This window comes from Oreochromis niloticus, linkage group LG9, assembly GCF_001858045.2.
Source record: "Oreochromis niloticus isolate F11D_XX linkage group LG9, O_niloticus_UMD_NMBU, whole genome shotgun sequence".
NCBI lineage: Eukaryota > Metazoa > Chordata > Actinopteri > Cichliformes > Cichlidae > Oreochromis > Oreochromis niloticus.
Window position 1 is genome coordinate 27892004 of NC_031974.2, and position 20722 is coordinate 27912725.

The following is a 20722-nucleotide window of genomic DNA, read 5'->3' on the forward strand; positions in this document are numbered from 1 at the left end:
TCCTGTTAGTTTGTAACTTAAACTAGACTCTTTGCTTTATACACTGCTGTTTTGTATCATTATCTGTGTCAAGGAGAGTAATTATCTAACAAATGTATAAAAGCGGCTCTCTAATTAAATGCCACGGGCTGTAGGAGACGGAGATAAATTATTTATGCTGCTTTGATGAGAGCAAGCTAGCTCTGAGCAGTCAGTCGTTTTTAGACTTGAAACCGCTGTAGCGGGATTTTACTGAAACTTTTCTGGGGGCGGGAAGAAAAAACAACAAAACCAAGCAAAAATTGGAATGTTTGCCACCAAGGTTTCTGTGTTTGGGAGCCAGCTTCTCCAAAGATGGTCATTCAAGAGAGAAAGGTATGTACGAGTCAGGAAGAGGCGAGGTTGTTCAGAGGAAACAAAGTGTGCAGTGTTTTAACCACAGCTCTAATCTAATGTGATCCATGTAACTGCAGAGCAAGTTAAAAATATATTCCTCCAGCCAATAAAAGAAACGGAAAAAAAATCCACAAAAATCCCAAACAAATGAAAAAAAAGGGGGTTTCACAGTAATAAAGCATAACTCAGGAGGAGAATCAACAAATGAGACAAAGGAGGCGAGCCAAGGTCAGATAAGAATTTCTTATTCCAATAAAAAATACATTCATACAGAAATATAACAATTTTGCAAAACAATTTCAAATAAAAATTTCATAAAGCATAAACATAACAATTTTACAAAAGTTTTTTTTTTTCCTTTTTTTTAATACAAAGATTCAGTTGAGAACAAAGAGCTCTGTGTGTGTGTGTGAGACAGAGTAGTTTGGGTAGTGGAGATGAAAGTGATGATGGAGATGTGAAAAAAAGAAATGCGAGCAAAGACAAGAAGGAAAAAAAGAGCATGAGGCTGAATCAAGGCTCAATTATCACTTGGAACAGTATCGGCTGCTGTTTTCGCAGAATGGATGTTCCTGCTCTTTGCCCGCAAAAGGCCTTGCCAGCGTTCCCAAAATCTATCGCAGCAAGCACTTTCAAGTTTGTACTCATCCCCATCTCCAGTGCCTGCTCATCTGAAATCCATATGTCGGAGCATGCCGCTCTGCAACTTGCTGCGACATCGGATTCCTGCAGCCGGGTCGCTGACCTGGAGACAGTGCCACACAAAGATTTATCCTAAAGCAGTAATCGGTAGAAGCCCGAGCGGTTTGGGAGTCGGGGGGTTGGGCTCTACCTTGTCGTTGAGTGTCCTTCTCCCTCCAAACAGAAACTTTTTTTTCGTGGCCAAATTTCCCAGATCCTGAGTGCCTCCATTCACCCCACCCAACCCCCCCAAGCTCACTCCTGTGGTTTTCATAATACTGTTGCAGCTTGGCTAAAACAAAGCTCTCCAGACAGGTCAATAACCAACCTACACAGTCAGCAGTCTGTGACAGATTCCATGCCAACAAAGCCTTTAGCAATTCATTACTGTGAGGCGGTACAAGGCGAGGCCTGTCCGACTGCAGCCTGTTAATTACAATAAATCTTTAGCTTTTTTTCCCCCCCTTCAGTCCCACTCAAAGGGATGCAGGGACAAGGAAAGGGGGGTGGTCAAAGCGGGGTGGGGTGGGGAAGGACACCGGTGAATGAGAGGAGCAGCACTGTGTGTGATGGACTTCAGTACATACTACACAGTAGTTAACATCTTTAATAAATGAATTTAAGTGCTCTAAACATACAGCATTTGTCCTATGTACAAGTTCAAACTTAAATTAATGGCATTTACATCGACTAAACTGGTGCTCCGACTCAAAAAGAGACGGGGAAAAAAAGGCAGTTGACTCAGAAAAGGTACTTTTGTGAACATTTACATTTAAACAACAAATGAACTGCCGGAAAAAACTAGTTTAAACACAAAGTAGGTGCAATTTCATTTGTAATTGAGCCTTGATTAAGCTTTTCGCAAATCACCCAGACAACAAATGTGACACCCCAAAGGGAGCAAAACCACGGCTACCCCACAGGGCCGAGTCACTTGCATAAGGCACCATTAAAGGTCAACAGTGCATTATTGGAAAGAAAGTACAAAAAAATCCAAAATGACTCCTGAAGGCAAAGAATGAATGAGAATGTTAGCAAGCAGCGGTGATCTGACAAACCAGAATGAAGGCAATGGATGAAAGTGTTAAAATATTTTTTAAAAAAAAGAGGAAATCGTCAAGGCTTTATGTACAATATTGTAACATTTAACTGTTTGCCGTTTAGCTGCACTTTTATTGAAACTATCTGCAGTCCTGATTACAGTGGAAACAGGAAATGAAGAAACCCTAGAACCATGCAACACCTGTCTATGATACTGAAGTTATAGTATAGTTGTGTTATACCTCTAAGCACACAGCTTATACAATTGGACTACAAATGAGCTTTGTAGCTTGTAAAAAAATAATAAACCAGGCTACATAACACATTGCACATTTAGTAGCTGCACCAAAAACACCAAAAAAAGCTCCTGTCATACAGTGACCAAGAGAGGGGAGGGGTGTAGGGGGGGTGTTTTGGTCCCTGGGTTACACAGACCAGAAGGTGACATGTCAGCACCTCTCTCTCTCTCTGTCACTCGCTCTGGTCAAACCCAAGGCCTTGCTAGCTTCAGAGAAGCAGGGGACCCCCCCTCCCTCACCCAAGTCTGGTTACCACACAAGACAGGCAGGCAGGCAGGAGCTTCCTTCCTGCCTCATCCTCACACCGCCACCAGGGAAACACAAGCGGAATGCTTCTCCCAGAAACGCCATTCAGTCCACAGCAACATCGGTACCAGCTCATCCGCCAATCCCATCTCTTCTACCCCCAAAAATCCTCCTCTTCCTCTCCTCTCTCTTCCAGATGGGGAGGAGGGGGGTCCGGTAGCCAATCGCAGACATTCACAGTGCACACATGCTTGCCTCAGACAGTTTAGTAAAGTACCAGTGTATCTGCTGTCCGGGAGATGTCCCCAAAACATCATGCACCATACGTACAAATCATTCACTCTTTAATTGTCTTTTCTTTTTATTTCTTCTGTTTTGTTTTTTTTTTTGTTTAGTTTTTTGTCTTTTTGTGTGTGTCTGTGTGTGTTTTAAGTCCTTCTCAATCCCAAAAAAACCACAAAAAGAAAACAAAAAGAAAAAACCGACAAAAAAAAAACTTGCCCATCCATGATTTTGTCCTCTTGTTGCAACAGACGACCTTCAGAGCGCCTTTCTCCGAAGAGAGGTCCCGGAGGCACTGGGTTTCAGTATGGTGCAAAACGGCATGCTTTGGCTGGAACACTCTCCCGCCACCCTGCTCTGGGACAGTTCAACCAAGAGACTGGTCGGGAGGCGGCGTTTGTTTACTTTTTTTTTTCTTCCTCTCCCCTTTTCAAAACTTTTTTTTTTTCCCCCACTTTGCGGTGTTGCTCGGCGCTCAACCCGCTCTAGATGTGCCTCTTCATGTGAAGAGCCAGATGGTCAGACCTGGAGAAACATCTGTGGATAGATTGGGGGGAGGCGAGAGAGAAAGTCAGTAAGATGCTGGATGAGGCACGCTGTAGGGCATGAAGATAGGTCTGCAGATTGCAACGACTAAACTGAGAAATTCGTAATATGAAAAACCCAGTTGCTTAATTTTTCCTGCAGCCTGGCTTTTCCTGATTTTTGTGTCAAAGACTCTAAAAATTAGAGTCCAAACATCAACACAGACATGCTGACTCATAAGCTTCTGTTGGGCCTGGAATATGCTATGTCACATTTTTACTGGACAAACTGGCCAAAAATATCAACGTGTGTATACTGAGTTAGCATTGCCCGATATATCAGAGTGAGCCATTCATTGGTCGAGTACTAGTTTTTTGGGCTATACGAATGTGCTTTCAGTCTAAAGACAAGCATCACTGCTCGGATGACGCATGGGAAGTGAAAATAAATAAATAAAAAAATCAGATCCCATGAAAACAAAAGCAGTCTTATCAGAAGCCCGGTGACAATGCCCAGAGATAAACAGCCCAGCTTACCTGTCACAGTGACTGCATTTAAATGGCTTTGCCCCGGTGTGCTTCCTGAAGTGTCTGGTCAGCTCGTCGCTTCGTGCAAAACGCCACTCGCAGCCCTCCCACGAACACCTGTATGGTTTCTCACCTGCGAGAGCAAACAAGAAGATTGGTTACAAACCCACGCTAACATTTCCTCCTGGTGTGATGACATGCTTGTTGTGGTTGTTATTACTTTTGTTTATTCAAATCAGTCAGGAAGACAGACTGACAAAGCTGTCTGAAGCCTGGGATACCATTGAACCTATTGGCTCACCGGCTCTGCGTGCATGCAACTCGAAACATGCCAAGAATGTCAACAGTGCTGCAGTGTGGCTGAATGTGTGGGATATTTAAAATGCAAAACAGAGGGAGGGAAAAAAAGAAGAAGCCACAAGTGCAATTTCACACTGCTGATCAAACACAAGGGACTTTGGAATGACCAGTCAAAGCACCTCCCAGTTCGGTCCCCCCGGCTCCTCAGCCAGTCTCCCCTTTCCCATGGTGAAACCCAATCTGTTTTGAAGTCCTTTTATCTCCTATGTGCAACCCCTCCCCCTTGTAACCCCCCCCTCGCTCCCTCTCTCTGGCTCAGTCAGTCACATTCCAGATAGATTAGGTCACAGTTTAGCTATCCAGCCATGCAGAGCTAATACTCAGCGCTCCAGCTGAGGACATCATGCACTGTGGACCTTTAATTACATGACACAATGGGCAGACAATGCCATTAAGGTGGAAGACTAAATTAACAGCACTCCTGGTATCGACTCAATAAAATCTGAGATTTTATTTCTTTAAAAGAAAGTACTGCCTTTCCTTGTATCCCCCTTTCCTGTTTTTATTCTGAGGCTGATAGAGCCAGGACTCACCTGTGTGTGTGCGCTGGTGTGCTTTTAGGTGGGAGCTCTTTGTGTAAACCTTGCGACACCCGTTGAAGTGGCACCTGTGCACACGCCTCCTGCCGTCCGGAGATGCATCTCCGCATGCGAGTCCCGTCTTTTCCGCGTTCTTTGCCACGCCGCCGCTCCTGATTTTGACCGGCAAGTGCAACTCGGTGTGCGTGTTCACCCAGCCGCTCATTGCGCCGCCGGCCTCTGAGTTGGCCTCGGGAGAGGACGGGGGTGTGCTAATGACAGAGGGGCTAAAAGGTCCAGAGCCAACCAAGACAGAGCCCAGAGGGTTGGAGGTAAAGCTGTGAGTGGGCGAGAGCTCCTCAGAACTGTCTGAAGCCTCGCTGCTGGCGTCTGAATTCACACTGTTGGTGTCCAAGATTTGGCTGTCCTGATTGTCCTCCTCGTGGGCCTTTGGGTCAGACTCGGCCTTGGCCTTATCCCCGCAGGCCAAGATCAGCTTGCTCCAGAGGTCCTCTTGGCTGTCGAACTTGAGGTCGGACGTGGAGACGTAAGGCTCACTCTGCAGGTAGCGCTCCAGCTCCAAGCACGTCTGGACGGATGCAAAAGTAAAAGACACAGTAAGAACAGATGAGTCACAGCACATTCACTCACAGCAGCAAAATGCTTCTGCGAGCGGGGAAATCCTTTTAAATCATGCATGCGCACATCCCCAGTATGCTTTTGGCTGGTGGAATATTTGCTAAGCGCTTACAGCGGGAAACCAGAAAATTTCTGCTATTTCTGCACATGCAGTAATGAGGCTGCACTGATTAAGCAATGAAAGGAAAATTAAAGAAAAAACAACCAATATTTGCTGCTTCTTTGTATCACATGACGCACGCTGATATACTTCTTAAAAGATAAGCCACGATTTTCAAAACTTTAAACTTTTGATGGCCAATTTGGGGAAAAAATAAAGACACATGCTTCTAGAAACCGCCATTATTTGCATTTCCTGATGACAGCGTCACTCATCATGTGTCTGCTTTGCTCAGCTCAGCCCCCTCCACCTCTGATTGGGCATCATAACACGACGCGACCACATGGAGTTCATTGAGCAGCCTCAGCTCTGAGCTCTCCTGCAGCCAAACGTGCAGTGTCATTTCAGCACTCCACAATGACTCACTCAACAAATATAGAGTCCTTTTAAGGAAGCCGCTCAACTTCCCCCTCCAACATTTCAGCTGCTTGTCCTCATGCAGGACTGCTGTCATGCAATCACATCCTTCCCCTCACTGTCAGCCACTCCAAGCCCCAGCTGTGAAAAGATTCACTGACTCTAAATTTACTAACTTACACAGGGCCCTTAAAGTTAAAAAGCAAAAGAAAAAAAAAAGGGGGGGGGGTGTCATTAGAAGAGGAGCTCTGAGACAGCAGCTTTTAGAAATATTCTCCTCTAGGCCTCTGCAGCTTTTACACTACATTTTTCCAGCTGTGCTGGTGTCTACTCATGCGAGGACAAGGAGGAGGAGGAATTGGCCGAGGCTTGACATTTTCATATCGTTATGTCGTGGAGCCCATTCAAATTCCAAGAATGATGCAAACAGCTGTTTCGTAAAGGAAAACAAATGCTCTGGAGCACAGAGACCTATAACGCAGATCCCACAACAGACTTATAACCATGTGATTTGAAAAGCACCGACAACGGCATCCTCTACTCTAATGCTGACTGATTTCAAACTGCACTTCCTTCCCACAGCCGCTGTCATTCGCCAGCATGTGTCAGCAGTTGACAGCAGCACCCCCAGTGCCCTGAAAGCATCGGCCGACAAACAAGCAGAAGTCGTGCTCCAAACAGAGCAGTGGCAGTGAACGCAGCAGCACGCCGATTCTGCTCGAGTTACTCTCTCCCCATTCATCTCGGACTCCAGCTGTCAGACTGACACACTGATCCACTTCAGCCTGCCACAAACTTCAGAACCAAACAGAAAATGAAACGGGATCCGTCTAAGCACCGTCTAAGTCTGTTTTTGTACAACCGTTATCAGAGTACATACACGCACATAGTACATATAAATACATTTGAAGTTGTCCGCCGTGTCATGTGTTACAGCAAGAAGAGCATGAAATCTGCTCAGTTCCGCTTTGCCTTACAGGGTCAAACTGAGACTTAGTAGTGGAAAAAAAGAGCTGCTAGCGGATACATTAACTTATATTCACCTGCTGCCAGTACTCCTCCAGTGACGGTAAGGCTGAGAAATAGCCCGTGTCGTGAACTATTTGAAGTTCTTGAAAGATGCTGCACATGGGTAGAACATCCATTTTTCCCAGAGCTTGTATTTTTTTTTATTTAATTTTTTTTTTTAGCTGCACTTAAATATATTTTTCTCAGGTAGAAAACCCAGTGAAAGACACAGCAGCGATCCCTCCGCGATGCAAACGACTTGTACTCAGCAGCAGCAACAGCAGATGAAGAAGACTCCGCGCGTCAGTCAGTCAATCCCCCCCTTTCCTTCTTCTCTCGCTCTCGTTCAAGGTATTTGCAAACACTGCACCACACTGGATGGGGAACAACTGCGCTCTGCAAACTTCCCTCTTCAAACCTCGATGCCCCCTCCCCTCCTTCCCTCTTCTCCTCGGCCGCCCCCTCTTCGTCACAAGTTACGCCCGCCTCCCTTTCCACCAATCAGCGACGAGCAGAGCAAGGGCCCGCGAATGATATCACAACCGTCCAATCGTGTCCGGCCGCTAACTCATCTCCGCTTTTAACTGGTTCGTTTAACTCTCAGTGGCTCGTCTCTGATTGGCTGGTATTTATAGCCACATATATAACCCAGCGACGGGCTCTTTTCGGCGTAGTCTTTTTTTCTGTCGACCGTGTTTCGCCACAGACAGCGCATGTGAGCCGAAACAGTTTCTCTTCTGTGGCGAAACCTCTTGGGTACATGTGTGCAACTTTTGTCACAAGTAGCAGTTGCAACAGTGTTGTTTGAAGGGGGTTGTCTTCAAGGCTGTAACTGTGGCGAAGTGCTTGTGTTGACAAGAGCCATGAAAGTTCCACTCGATGAAGACGTGTCTTGGGACACGGTGACTAATGGATGGCAGGATATTATGTTATCACGACACACGCTGGCATTAGAGGAAACATTAGTCCTCAGTTCTCCTCTATGGCTACATTCATGTAGACTTCTGCTTTATTGCGGATTTACTGAAGGAAGATCAAAGTTTGCACTCTGTGGTTGAGGTTTGACAAGTGCAGCCCTTACTGTTTTTTTTTTTAAAAAGTATCTTTTTAAACCCTAATTTGCACTTAAAAGAGCACAACGCGGAATTAATATTCAACAGTAGTTCCCCAAAGTTAAAGAGTTTGTTTTACCCCAATTTAATTATTATGATACATGGAGAAAATCCTGTATAAATTAACACTCAATTATTCCCAAGATCATTCTAGACCATGTTTAGGCGGGAATTTAACCAAATCTTTGAGCCTAGCTTTGCACTGCTGTGCTCCGTGTTTGTGTAGACAGGAAGTGAGGAAAACACACTTTTAGAATAGTTCCACTACTTTTCTTCATCTTTTGTTTTAATATGAGAAGTGAGAGGTGAGAAGTACTAGTGCTGTGCCAAACTGCACATTTTGATATGCCCCAAGTATTGCAGATACCGGTACTTTCAACTTATAAAGGCAGCTTTTGTAGGGGAGAGGAGTGCATCACAATTTATACAACGAATTCTGAATGCATTTTAATGACTCTAAATCACAGCGATTTTTACTTTCCACAGTAAATAGTTAACATGAAAGCAAACTTTTTGTGTATTTGTAAGCTTTTTTTTTCTTTTGTTTGAGACTTAAATTTTAAATGTGCCTGTCTTTGGGTCAGCTTCTGTTGTTTAAATGTGCTATAGGCTATAAAAAATTTTTTTTTTAAAAAGACATGGCAGTCAACACTTTTTTTTTTACATACCTATACTTCAGTGTAGGCAGACTCTAACAGTACGCATAGTTGTGTTTATCAAAGGAGAAACGTGACAGTTTACACCAACGCTAAATTCCTTCCTGTCATCTCGCAGATGACGTTTCATTCCAGTAGCATTCCATCACATATTTGGCCATTACTCTACGTCACCCAGCCTTATTCTTATCATTTCCTCTTTGGAGAATTACTCGCGTGCCACAGAGGCATCTCCTTCCTGCAGCTATTGCATAAGTTCACAGCATTGAGTTGCTGCACAGCCTGGCACAGCTTGTCCTCATGAGATAAACAACACCACAACACAGGACTTGCATTGTCTTCTAAGTGGCACTATTTTTCTGTCGCTGGCCCAAATAGACAACTGAGCGCCCTTTGTGCTGCTCTCAGCTGTGAGGTCACGTTGGTCACCCAGAGCATCTGATTTGGTCATATGGCAATGGGATGTCTTGTGAAGCCTGGAGCTGGCCTCAGTAGCGCTGCAAAAGAATTCCAGTCTGCTTTTATGTTACTAATGGGGCTATTCATTGTGGCCCCTCCAGGACTCAGCAGACATGTCCATTCTATAAGAGCCGTTAAAACTTCTTTTGTCACCGAGTGAAATGTAACAGAATGTGTGGCTTATCATCGTACAATAATATGCCCGGCTTCATTATTCACGCATTTCCGAAGTTGCCAGAGCTTACACCGTTTGATGAATAACAGAGTACGCCGCCGGGTCCCGTCGGAGCAATAGTGGGCAGCTCCGCAGTAATCACTTCCTTCAGAAGACCTCTTAGATGAAGCATTTAGAGAATGCACAGGGTCCTGCATGGCAGCTTTTATCTCAGAAGGCCAGGTCTGGAGCTTTATCATCGTTATGTAATCCCAGCCCAGCCAGTAGCCACAGGAAAGAGCAATTACAGGATGACCCATTTCAATGAATCATTGTCAACCCAATCAGTGAGTTGTTCTAAGGGGTTTTTCTGAATATCCTGGGAGACCTACTGATGTGTTTTAAAAGTGGGTTTAGGAAGAGAGATTTGGCTGATCTCCAGTTTTTTTATCCAGCTTCCTGTAAGTTATGACTGGACGTGAGTATCTGATAAAGATAGATTACGTGTAAAAAGTTTGATGCTTAGTTCTTACAAAACATCTAATGATGTCACTTTTGCCTTGTGATGGACATTTCATTATTTGTAGACTGAGGATTAACCGATAAATTGGGTATGATATCATGAACAGCCAAACATGAACATTTTTATTAGTTGCAGCCACAGACTGTATATAAAAGTCAGATGTGGCTACCATGACATTGGCCACTCGTTAGAGAAGTCCCAGCCTGAAGCCTCAAGTTGAACATGTTGGTTGTGTTTCAGAAACTCAGAGCGAGTGAGCCAAACGGTTGTTTTCCCTCAGATTTCTGCATAAACACACGACTTTATGAAACCAAGGAGTTGCTCCCTGCTGGCAGTTAGAATGAATACGAGGCAGTTCTTCACTGCCTTTTTTAAGCAGCAACCATCTTTTATGTACAGTGGCAATAATATTCGTTGTATTTTTAAAATTATTTTAACTGATCTTAAGTTTTGTTCCAGTTTAATGTGACACAATGTACAATTTTAAAGAGTAATAGATTTATTTTTCTAAGGGACATGACTTGTGTCTTTGGCACAAAGTGGGCCAATCATGAGATAAAGCTTTGAGACGAGTAATTTAAGCATCTACCAATGGGAGCTGATGATGGTGAATCCATTCGTGTGTTGCCTTTGCAGTGAACACCTTGAATGTCCAACCAGCTGTAAAAAAGTATGAAATGAGAAAATCACTTTATGTGTGAATTATATATAAAGTAGAATGGGAGCTTTCAGGCCCGCTTCCAGTTTGGATCCAGGAACCAGACACCCTCTCTACTTTTAAATTCAGAACTAAAACTTTCCTTTTTGTTAAAGCTTACAGTTGGGCTGAAAGGGCTTAGACCCTGAATCCTCCCACAGTTACACCGCAATAGGCCTAGGCTCCAAACTGGGGTCTTCCCATGATGCACTGAGTGTTTCTTCTTCACTCACCTTTTTTCATTCACATGTGTTTATACACCACTCTGTATTTAATCATTAATTATTATTAATCTCTGCCTGTCTTCCGCAGTGTGTCCTTTGTCCCGTCTCCTTCCCTTCGATCCCAACTTGTCACGTTTGGATGTTTCTTCCTGTTAAAAGGGAATTTTTCCTTCCTGCTGTCGCCAAGTGCTTGCTCAAAGCAGGACATTTGATTGGTCCAGTTTTATTGTAGAGTTTTTACCTTACAATATATAAAACGCCTTGAGGTGACTGCAGTTGTGATTTGGTGCTATGTAAATAAAATTGAATGGAATGTGATCGGGCAAATGACCAATTGAAAAGTTGAATTCACCAGCAATTAAATACACAAATTCTTCGTACAGTGGCTAGCAAACCACAATAACATGTTTCTATGCCACTCCTAAATCTTTCTGCTTGTACAACTGTTACTGTTTATATCATATTTTATAAGATTTTATTTTCTTACAGTTGCCAGTTGCAAAAGCTATATTGACCTGGTTGAGATTTATACCTGGCACAGCAGTAGAGGCTGAGGTAGCCTGTGGGCCCAAATCCAAAAGATCACTTTCCTCAACCTCTTGTCTGTAAAGTTAAAGCCACAGCACCAATTATCCTGTTGACACAATTACAGTTAAACTACCTGCAGAATAATGAATTTTAGAAAATGCACTACTAATAGAAGTGTAAAGCCTTTTCTTTAGCTCCACATGCAAACACACCAGAAATTTATAGACAACAGATGGAAGTAAGATAAATGAGCTGATGTTATAATTTACTTTAAGCGTCAGTGTCAAACGCTGTTGGGTAACAAATTTGTGTCTTGGAGCAGACGTGGCTGACTCGAGAAATAAACTCATTATTTGCCTGCTTACAATCAGAAGGCCAGTTAGTAATGAGGCACAGAGCTATTGATAGAGATGCATTGCTCTCCTCTGGGGCCACTGAAAATTTGTCCAAGCTTAAATAAAATGAGAATAAAAATAACTGATTGGAAATCAATGCACATACATCATTCACTCTTTTGCTAAAAGGAGAAATGGAAGGAAAGAGAGAGGGAATCGGGGGGTGGGGCGGTGGCGGTGGTGGGGGAGCTCCTGGAAAATCGATATTCATTCGAATCATAAATCAGAATTGAGACAGTGCTCGTGTGGGGAGGGGGAGATAATCATTGGCCTGGTTTTGGATTACACACTCCACGTGGCTGAGGCTCGTCCAGCCTGCAAATGTGTTTAGCGTTGTTGCAGTCCCCTACTTGCTACATTACCTGCCCCCTCCTGCCACACACATACACACACAGACATGAGATGTCGAGATCCTCTCATTGAAATGCATTGATGGTTTAGGGCGACGCCTGCCTTACGTGCAGCTGTCAGGCCATGTCTCGGGACAGATCAACACGTGCGCACAATGGGTCATGTGGTGTCAACCCCATCAGGTCGTCAGCGAGGAGCCCCTGGCCCCCAGCAGCTCTTGACCTTGAGGATGAAGAGTGGGCCCCATGAGTGCATGGATGTGTGTGTTTTAGCTGAGCGGACATGAGACACAGCAATCAGTCACAATGCTCTTGTGATGTTTGGCGATAGAGGGTCGTGAATTGCTTTGTGTGCTCGCATTCAGAACAGGCTGATATATCAGTTTGCTGATATACTGGGGTGGAAATCAATATCGTCCACCTCCAGTATGATGGAGGGTCGTCCCCGATCAAAGCTGCACTCAGAGGGCAAAATAGATCTTTCTTTGTTTTCGGTAAACAGGCCTGGGTTGGTCATCCCGAGCGTTTGAGATTTTCATTTTTAGTTTGTGTGCGTCTTCATACACACACGATAGAGCATTTTAATTCCATATTTATCATCACTGACCTTTAAAGTACATCAATTTAAATATGCTGAGCTCAGCTCTGTAGCTAATTTGCAATCAACAGCTCTGCCATAATTAAAGACAAAAAACAGTTCCTCAGAATGTCTTGGCCTTGGGAAAGGTGCCATTATTGTCCATTTATACCTTCTGTTTAATTTTATTGCCAAATTTTTTACTCAACAGAAAAATGAAATGATGCTGATGAGGTTTTATCGTGGTTTTCTTTTTTCAGCCCATTCATTGTTATGTCAGTGCTTGAGATTTCTCAGGGGAGAACAACAAGATATTATGCAGCACTGCTGTCTGATTCTACCAGGCGCTTCCAAACTGCAACTAAATACTGGAACCAGTTATTTTCAGATTTGAAAAAAAATTGAATTATTGTTGATATTTGTTCACTTGGATTAAAACCCCCCCAAAGAAACAAAAACAACATCAAAAACCAAACATGTATGGCATTGTCACTCATTTTGTGGTTACTCGTGGTCCCCAGAGGATATATCTTACAGTCTCTGGAGATTCATTGAACTTTTTTAGGTTAAAATTTTCAGTAAAATGTTTCCATTCAGTGAAAGATTCACAATTACGAAATAAGCGCTAATAAGGGCTAAATGGGGTGATATAGCCCTCATAGGTTTGCTTAGTTTTATGGGTGATTTACAAAACTGTTACGTGTTAGTAAATCTGGCCTTATTAGTATTCTTGGATAGGCATGTCACGGCACTGTGGGGATAAACTGTGACAACTTTCCAATCATATTTATTTCAGCGCCGCAAAGATCAGCATGACCAATCATTTATTACTAAATACCAACAAAACTGAAAAAGTGTGGTCACTTCTGGACTGTGTTTAGTGGTAGTTAGCAAATGTTACCCACAAATGTAGTCACATAAAAGTAAGATGGTGAAAATTGCAGTGAATGTGATAAATATCTTACAGCAAGACAATATAAGAGACACGACCCTCAAAGAGCTCTGAATAGACATGCATGACAAAATTACAAAATGGGGAAAAACTATTGTTTTTCTAAGTTGTTTTCATCCAGTTTCACTGACAATTCTATGCTTACTTTTTTTGTCCCTTTAACGATTGTAATTAAAGTTAATTTGGTGACTTCATAATTAAAGTGTTACTATGAAGGCTGCCAAGAAGTAAGATTTTTAGAAATAATTACCATTGTGTTGCCTCACTTCAGCATGCAAATTCTTAGTCTTTATGTGGCGTATATACCCAGCTCACACAAGCAAGCAATATGTGAGGATTAACCAAACCATTTAAACCTTAAGATTATATTATTTTAAACATAAACCATTAAAATATTGAAATAAAGGACTCAATAAATGAGAGATTTTAAACACATGGTTACTGTACGACTTTTATTTCTGCCTTGAAACCCGTTCGCAAAGAGCAAAAAGTGTCCGTGTCAAATCACAAAGGACCGTAACATAGCAGGAGTTTGGAAGCGTATAAACTTACGTATGCTGGGGGTGTTTTGACAACAGCAAATTACCACTGACCGTGCAGGCTGTGTCATACAGCCTTAAGGTTATCACTCAAGTGAGTAGCAACAGTGAGTCTGTTTCTGTGATTCACAGACATGCTCTCGTAGCCCTCGGGAGTCTCGCTGCTCAAATGAAACAGTCTCCAGCTACATTTCTGGAACATAGAAAAAAACAAACAGTGAAAGGACCACACATACCCCCTACAAGCTGAGCTTCATTCACTTCTACCAATACATATTGTGCCAGCCAAAGATTTCAAGTAGCGCTTTGTTTGAACGCCGCTGTCACACGGGGAGCGATTTCAGCAGTAGATCTTAAAAAGTGCTGGAAAATCTGCGGGACAGTTCAATGGTCATTGTCTCACACGGGGTGGTGCATTCAGGGGCTGCAACTTGTTTTTTTTCCCTCCAGTGATGCCAACACTGCACTAAAGGCTATTACCATTATACGGGGTGGAAGAATGTTAAGCATTTTATTATTTTCTGCCAACCTCTGTGGGAACCAGCACTCTCTGGCTCTTTCGGGGGCTGGCCACGGTATAAACACTGGTCCAACCTACTGATTAGAAAGCTGGGATGTACACTCACTGTACACTCTAGGGTGTGAGATAGGAGAAAGAAGAGTGTTTAGCTGTGTGTGTGTGTGGGGAGGGGGGTTATCAGGTTACCATGACCATGAACACAGTGAACTGAATGTGGTATTCCCAGCTTCTTGTACAGGATCAACTATCACCCAGTTGCAGAGAACAGGCCAGCAAATTCCTTGTGCATGAATAAAACTCACAGTGACTCACAGTTTCGTGATATCTGTAATCTACAATCTCTCTCATGTGGAAGTGACTGTTGTTTTGCCACTTTAATTAAATATCTGCTTAAACATTGCTTTTGCAAGGCCTGTTCTCGTTTATTTTCTGCACGTAAAAGCCACCCACATCTCGGACAGTTTGGCTCATGGTCGATTCAGGTTGTCGGGATAAACTGGGATAAACGATAGCCACTCGCCGCTCTTTTTTTTCATCACAAAGGTTAATGGGTTATTTCGGAAAAGCGGATTATTTTTATGATATTTCCAGAGATGGGTTTGCTTATGGCGAAGCAGACCAACATCTGCTCCAACGCACTGCGTTTGTAAAACAGTCTGTTGTTATAAATTTCGTGAAGTTGGGAATAAAAAATGTCTCAACTTCCTTTGTTTTCGCCGTCTGTGCAGATATAGTCTTTAACCTCCACTGCTCTTTTTCTATTCTTAGACGTCCTTTTATCCCCATGCATAAAACTAATCCCTGTGTCAATCTTTAATCCTCAAACCAAAACTCACCTGGTGTCATGTTACTTGGGAGGAACTTCCTTATTTGGTAATGAAGCCATTTGACATAGAGAAGGGGAACTACGCGGCCTGCAGCTGTTTCACATTGTATTGTGGATTTAATATGTCATTTTGAGTTGAAAATCCAATAAGTATAACAAGCTTTGTACCTTTTTTTTCTTCTCATCTCTTACCAAATCTGTGTTTACAGTCACCTCCCACCTTATGCTGAGTTCACGTCTCAATATAAGTCACTGACCTAGGATACAGTCTTCTGCCCAGGGGGTCCTCACACAGCTGTAAACAATGTGACTCCACTGCTTGCTTATCGTGCTCACCTGATCTGTGATCTGCCACAGATCTGGGTCACAGATGAGTTTCGGATGAAACTTTACGATAGAGGCAGAAGTGAAAAGGAAACAAAACAAGGAAAAACGTGGAGAAATGGCTTTGTTTTTATCCGCTGGGTCAGACAAAGTGGGACTTTTCCTCCCCCCCCGGTTTGTGTTGTAATGAACGACCATTTAAAGTGAAACTTGGAGCAGCAGGAGCACTGCAGTATGAGTAAGCCTTTAAGAGCCTGCTTCCTTGTATCAATCCAAGTGCAGGGTAAGACTCATCCAAGCAAAGTTTATGGCACTGTAAGCAATGAACTTTGGAAAATCTTTATTGTGAGCTGCCGCTTTATCATAATTGCGTTTTCGTCGGGATAGCTGATCAGCAGCAGCTAATGCAGAGTGTGAACTTTAGGTGTCCGTGCTGTATAGGAAACACATCAGCTCTGCTGCACCTTTCGCTAAGGTCGTGACTTTTAAAGGTTGACTCCAAACAGGCTTTGTTGACTCAGCGCCTGTCTGTACATTAGGACACACGGAGTCGGCAGGCTAACCGCTGGCCGTTGCCAAAGTAACAAATCCTACCCAGTATGACCTCACCTACCAGTGAACGCTGCTGAACTTTGAACGGTTATGTCATTTATTTGATCTGTGTGTCATCGGCATTTCCTTTTACAAGTTCCTCCCCTATGTCAGCCTCCCTCTGTCCCTTAACTTTGCTTGTTTTCTTTCCCTATCAAAAGGAAATCCTATCCTGAAGCCCCTTGTTTCCCTTCATAACCTTTTATGCCATGGCTTTTGTCAGGCTCCATTGTGAATTTTCTTTAGCCTAATCGTTTCCACGATAGCCCCTTTCTGAGGCCGTTTTCCCAAGATTACATAATAGGGTGAATGCTTGAGTGAACACTTTGATCTATGGTGACCCACACAGTGTAGGTTTCAGTTCCAATTAGAGGTAACATACACACTGGTGACAAATTAAAGGAAAAAAACCAACATCAGCTGTCTCAGTGAAGTGTTTGACCACCACAACCCAGCAGAGGTGCTTCGGTGTGTCTTGCTTGTACGATTCACTTAAATTTTAGTGCACATTCTTTCACTTATATTTCCCCTTTTGGAGTTTTTTGATGGAGGTGACATTTGAACATTGATAAGACACACCACAGAGCATGACCAGTGACTAAATTGCTTCATTCTACCACAGAAAGCAGCTGTGTGACTCCACAGGCAGGTTTTTTCCTTTAATTTGTCATTCGGCTGCAGCTAGTGTGTCCAAAAGAGGAAAACAAACTATGCAGCGACTCTGTGTAATAGGCTTGGTGCGACAGCGAAAGGCAGATTTAATAAATAATCATTAAGGTTGCCATAAAAACAACTCTGCTCACTGTCATCATCTGGTTGCTGAAGCAATCAGATGATAATCATCAATGTTAGAGATTCTGTCCCTCTCTCTCACTCCTCCCCTCCTCCTCTCTCTTCAGCAGATACCTTTGCCCGGCTGAGAGTGACTCATTCATATCTCATGACTGCTTTCCAATGAAACTTGTTGTTCCAAGCAGCAGTTTCCGGGAAGCAGGCGGAGTGGTGAATTATACCATCACACCACCGCCGGCTCCAGGGAGTAAGACTGACATAAACAAATACACCAAGTACAAACTGTACATACTAATGGCCTCAATTACTTGTCAAACAGATGCTGATGCAGACTGACGCCTGACTTGTTCCCGACTGAATCTGCAAGTAGTCTCTTAGAGATAGAGAAGGCAGGTAATGAGCTAGCTCAAATGCAGCTACTGTTATCACTACTGATACTTATAACCACTGCTGACACTATTAACAGATTGCCTGCTACAGCTACCACTTTGCATAGTTTTACTTCTGCTTTGATTATATATGCAGCTAATAATACAACCACTTCGTCTTTAGACTTAAATAGTTCGTCTTCTTGGAAAACATGTCACATCGTTGTGACATCAACAACTCGATAAGTCGCATCTCAGATTTCGCCGACTTTCTCTGTTCATGGGGTATTCATGTGATCTGTCATGTCTCTGTGCTAAATGTGAAGCTACAGCTAACAGTTACTCAGCAGTTAAAGCAAACCTGACTAACTGCACATCACGTCAGCTTCAGTAATCAAGCCAGCCTTTACAATTACTAACAGATCTTAGCTTCATATTTAGCACAGAGACACGACAGCATGCATTAATCTTATCTAACTGTTATAAATAAAGTGTTTATTTACACACTCACTATATATATATAGATGAATGAATCAGTTAAAATAAATGTTTCTTCCTGTTCTGGGTTGTTTTGTGACCTTCTGGATGAGTCATGGTGGATAATGGCTGTGACTGTGGTTCAGTGGAGTCCCAGAGCCTTAAACTTTCCATTCTGACAGATGTCAATGACTTTGTTTGTCAGCTGTTTCTTTAGATTTTTGGTATGATTTCTAATAAATTGTTTAAAAACATTAATTCTGATTATCTGTGTGCAAAAAAAGGGTACTTTTTCAAAACACTATGAAAAAAATTAGGCCCCAAAACAGTCTGAGAATAGGTGTCAAAAATGTCTCGGTGCGGGAAACGTCCTGGTAGCCTAAAACCAAAATACTGAGAGCATTCAAGCCTCCTGCTGAGCACAAAATGCAGTTCTTTAAAAACTAAATAAGCCTGTTTTAATGGTCGGTGCTCTGAGAAACGCTGCCCTGTGAGCACTTAGTTGAGCTGTTTTCACACATGAAATTTTCTCAACACTACCTGATGGTGTTGCGTTTGAGAACACCACACTTTAACCCACTTTTAGCTGTCATGCAACATTGTGATGTCAGTATAATACTATGTTGCTGGTGCTCGTTTGTGCTTGTGCTTATTTCTAATGAGGGGATCATGAAGCCTCCAGCACTGGATGTCTGTCTGTGCAGGCCATTAAACAAGACTCACCTGCACGTTGATGTTATACAGTTCTCCTCGTCTGTGGGGCAAAATGATCAGCAATTACAGTGTTTACTCAGGCATCTGACATGCTCTACCAATGCGAGCTCTTTCTGGAAACAAGGTGAGCTGTTAAAAGATTTTGTGAGGTGTTTTTTAACACGTCTTCCAATTATGCACAGTGTGTCCTTTGGCATTGGTGTGTACCATTGGTGGCAATGCGATGTTTTAACCCTGAGTGGTGACCTGTCCATTGTACCGTGCCTCTCGCCCCGTGACCTTGAATTGGCTAATCAGAAGAAAACGGATGGATCTTTAAGTTTAGTTATTAAAAACTACTTCGTTGTGTTAAGTAAAAGATTATGGTTTGGAACAAAATATACCCCTTCATGTCAGTCACCCCGCACGTTAAAAAAAAATGATGAGTTGTGATTGGCCAAGCCTTGCCGTGTGACAAAGAGCGACCGCGGATACTATGCTTCCAACAGTGTCTGAAATTCATGTGTGAAAGCCGCTCAGCCGTTTCTCTGCACAAACATGTTGACATGTGCAGGCGCACAACATGTCGTTAATATTAAAGAATGTGTGAAAGCGTCTCTGCAATGATCTCCCAACCAGTGTCATTTTGAAGCCTGGCTAAAAGGACAGACACCGCCAGGCCTGCCACGCCACGGCAGCAAGGTGACACAAGAAGACGGACGAGACTAGCTGGCAGACTAAGCGAAAGGTAAACAAACAGGCAAACAGGGCAGGGGCAATGCCCCAGAGAGCAATGACACGAGCTAGTGCCTCCCAACCGCGACACACAGACCCAGACTAAGCAGGGGAGCGGGCGGGCAGACGGGAGGGGTGGCTTTCAAATGACTGAAGAGCCGAGCGTAGACACACAGCACCCTGCTCACCTCAAACGCACCGCCTGTAATGACTGGAGACATGCTTGCCTTCCCTAAGGAGAAAAACAAGAGGATGTGGGGGGGTTACACACACTCACACACACTAACACGCACTAACACGCACGCACGCTCAACACCACCTCTTCCCCAAGAAACCCTAATGGCTGAGGCTCAATAAAAAACAGCAGTGGCAACAACAACCCAAATAAGCCATGACAGCATGCGCGGTACCTGAGTGAGTTTCTAATTGATGATTCTCGGCTGGAGACTCCCCACATCTTGCTTTCATTGTAAGACATGCACATGTCTCATGCGTGGCGCAGTCACACTTTTGCATCATGGCTATTCTTGGCTCAGAGCTGTGCATTCCAAACCTCTGGAATTCAAAATTCTGAGCTCATCCTGTTTTAGCTGTAAACATATTCCAGAAAGATTTATTCATAGAGAGTGTGCTCTTTTTTTCTTTTAGATTTCATCTGATAAAACACAAGAACTATTCCCTGTAGCACAGCTCCAAACTGTCAGCTAATCCAGACATGCAGTCAAAGCATGTCCAACATGACCGAGCAGCTGGCTGACCTATTGTGAGAATTAATTAGCAGCCACGGCAGATTTTAGCACAGTTATTTGGGACTTTCTGTACGTAGGTGTGATATGTGGGTCAGTGGTGGGGGGGGGCGACATGGCTGGGCATCGTGTCATCTCAGGCTATCGGGTGGTGACGGCCACTCAGCGCAGCCTCAATAAGCGTGCTGATCCCAGCTGAGCCTGCTGACCACCACAGTTAGCGTTCCCTCCCTTTACAGCCGCCTAATCCGGGAATTTAACAATACGCCTGGCCTTCCAAACCAGGGATCAAATTCTCCCGGTTGACTCTGCATTAGCCCATCCAGCACATGCACCCCAGGCCCTGTGCCCACCCACAAAGCCAGCAAGCAGAAATTCACACGCTGACACCCTTGGTTCATTCTGCAGCTACACACACACAGAACACTCAGTAACAGAGGGACGTTAATAGGAGGGGTTTTTTTTA

General features: G+C 43.5%; 1 protein-coding gene across 1 annotated transcript; it reads right to left on the reverse strand.

Moving 5' to 3' along the window:
* Nucleotides 1-599: 599 nt before the first annotated feature.
* klf6a (Kruppel like factor 6a) lies at nt 600-7448 on the reverse strand. Its single transcript, XM_003450231.5, has 4 exons — nt 7054-7448; nt 4870-5443; nt 3986-4109; nt 600-3461 (listed from the first exon to the last, which is right to left on the reverse strand). The coding sequence occupies exons 1-4, from the start codon at nt 7153-7155 to the stop codon at nt 3410-3412; spliced, it is 852 nt and encodes a 283-aa protein (XP_003450279.1). The 5' UTR covers nt 7156-7448; the 3' UTR covers nt 600-3409.
* Between the last annotated feature and the right edge of the window lie 13274 nt (nt 7449-20722).

What these genes read in the sequence shown, in the direction of transcription:
- klf6a (XM_003450231.5), bottom strand. Translation starts at nt 7,155, where the DNA reads ATGGATGTTCTACCCATGTGCAGCATCTTTCAAGAACTTCAAATAGTT. An exon ending in TGGAGGAGTACTGGCAGCAG is followed by an intron (nt 5,444 to 7,053) that starts GTGAATATAAGT and finishes GCATCCGTCCAG; the next exon opens with ACGTGCTTGGAGCTGGAGCG. An exon ending in ACACCAGCGCACACACACAG is followed by an intron (nt 4,110 to 4,869) that starts GTGAGTCCTGGC and finishes TTGCTCTCGCAG; the next exon opens with GTGAGAAACCATACAGGTGT.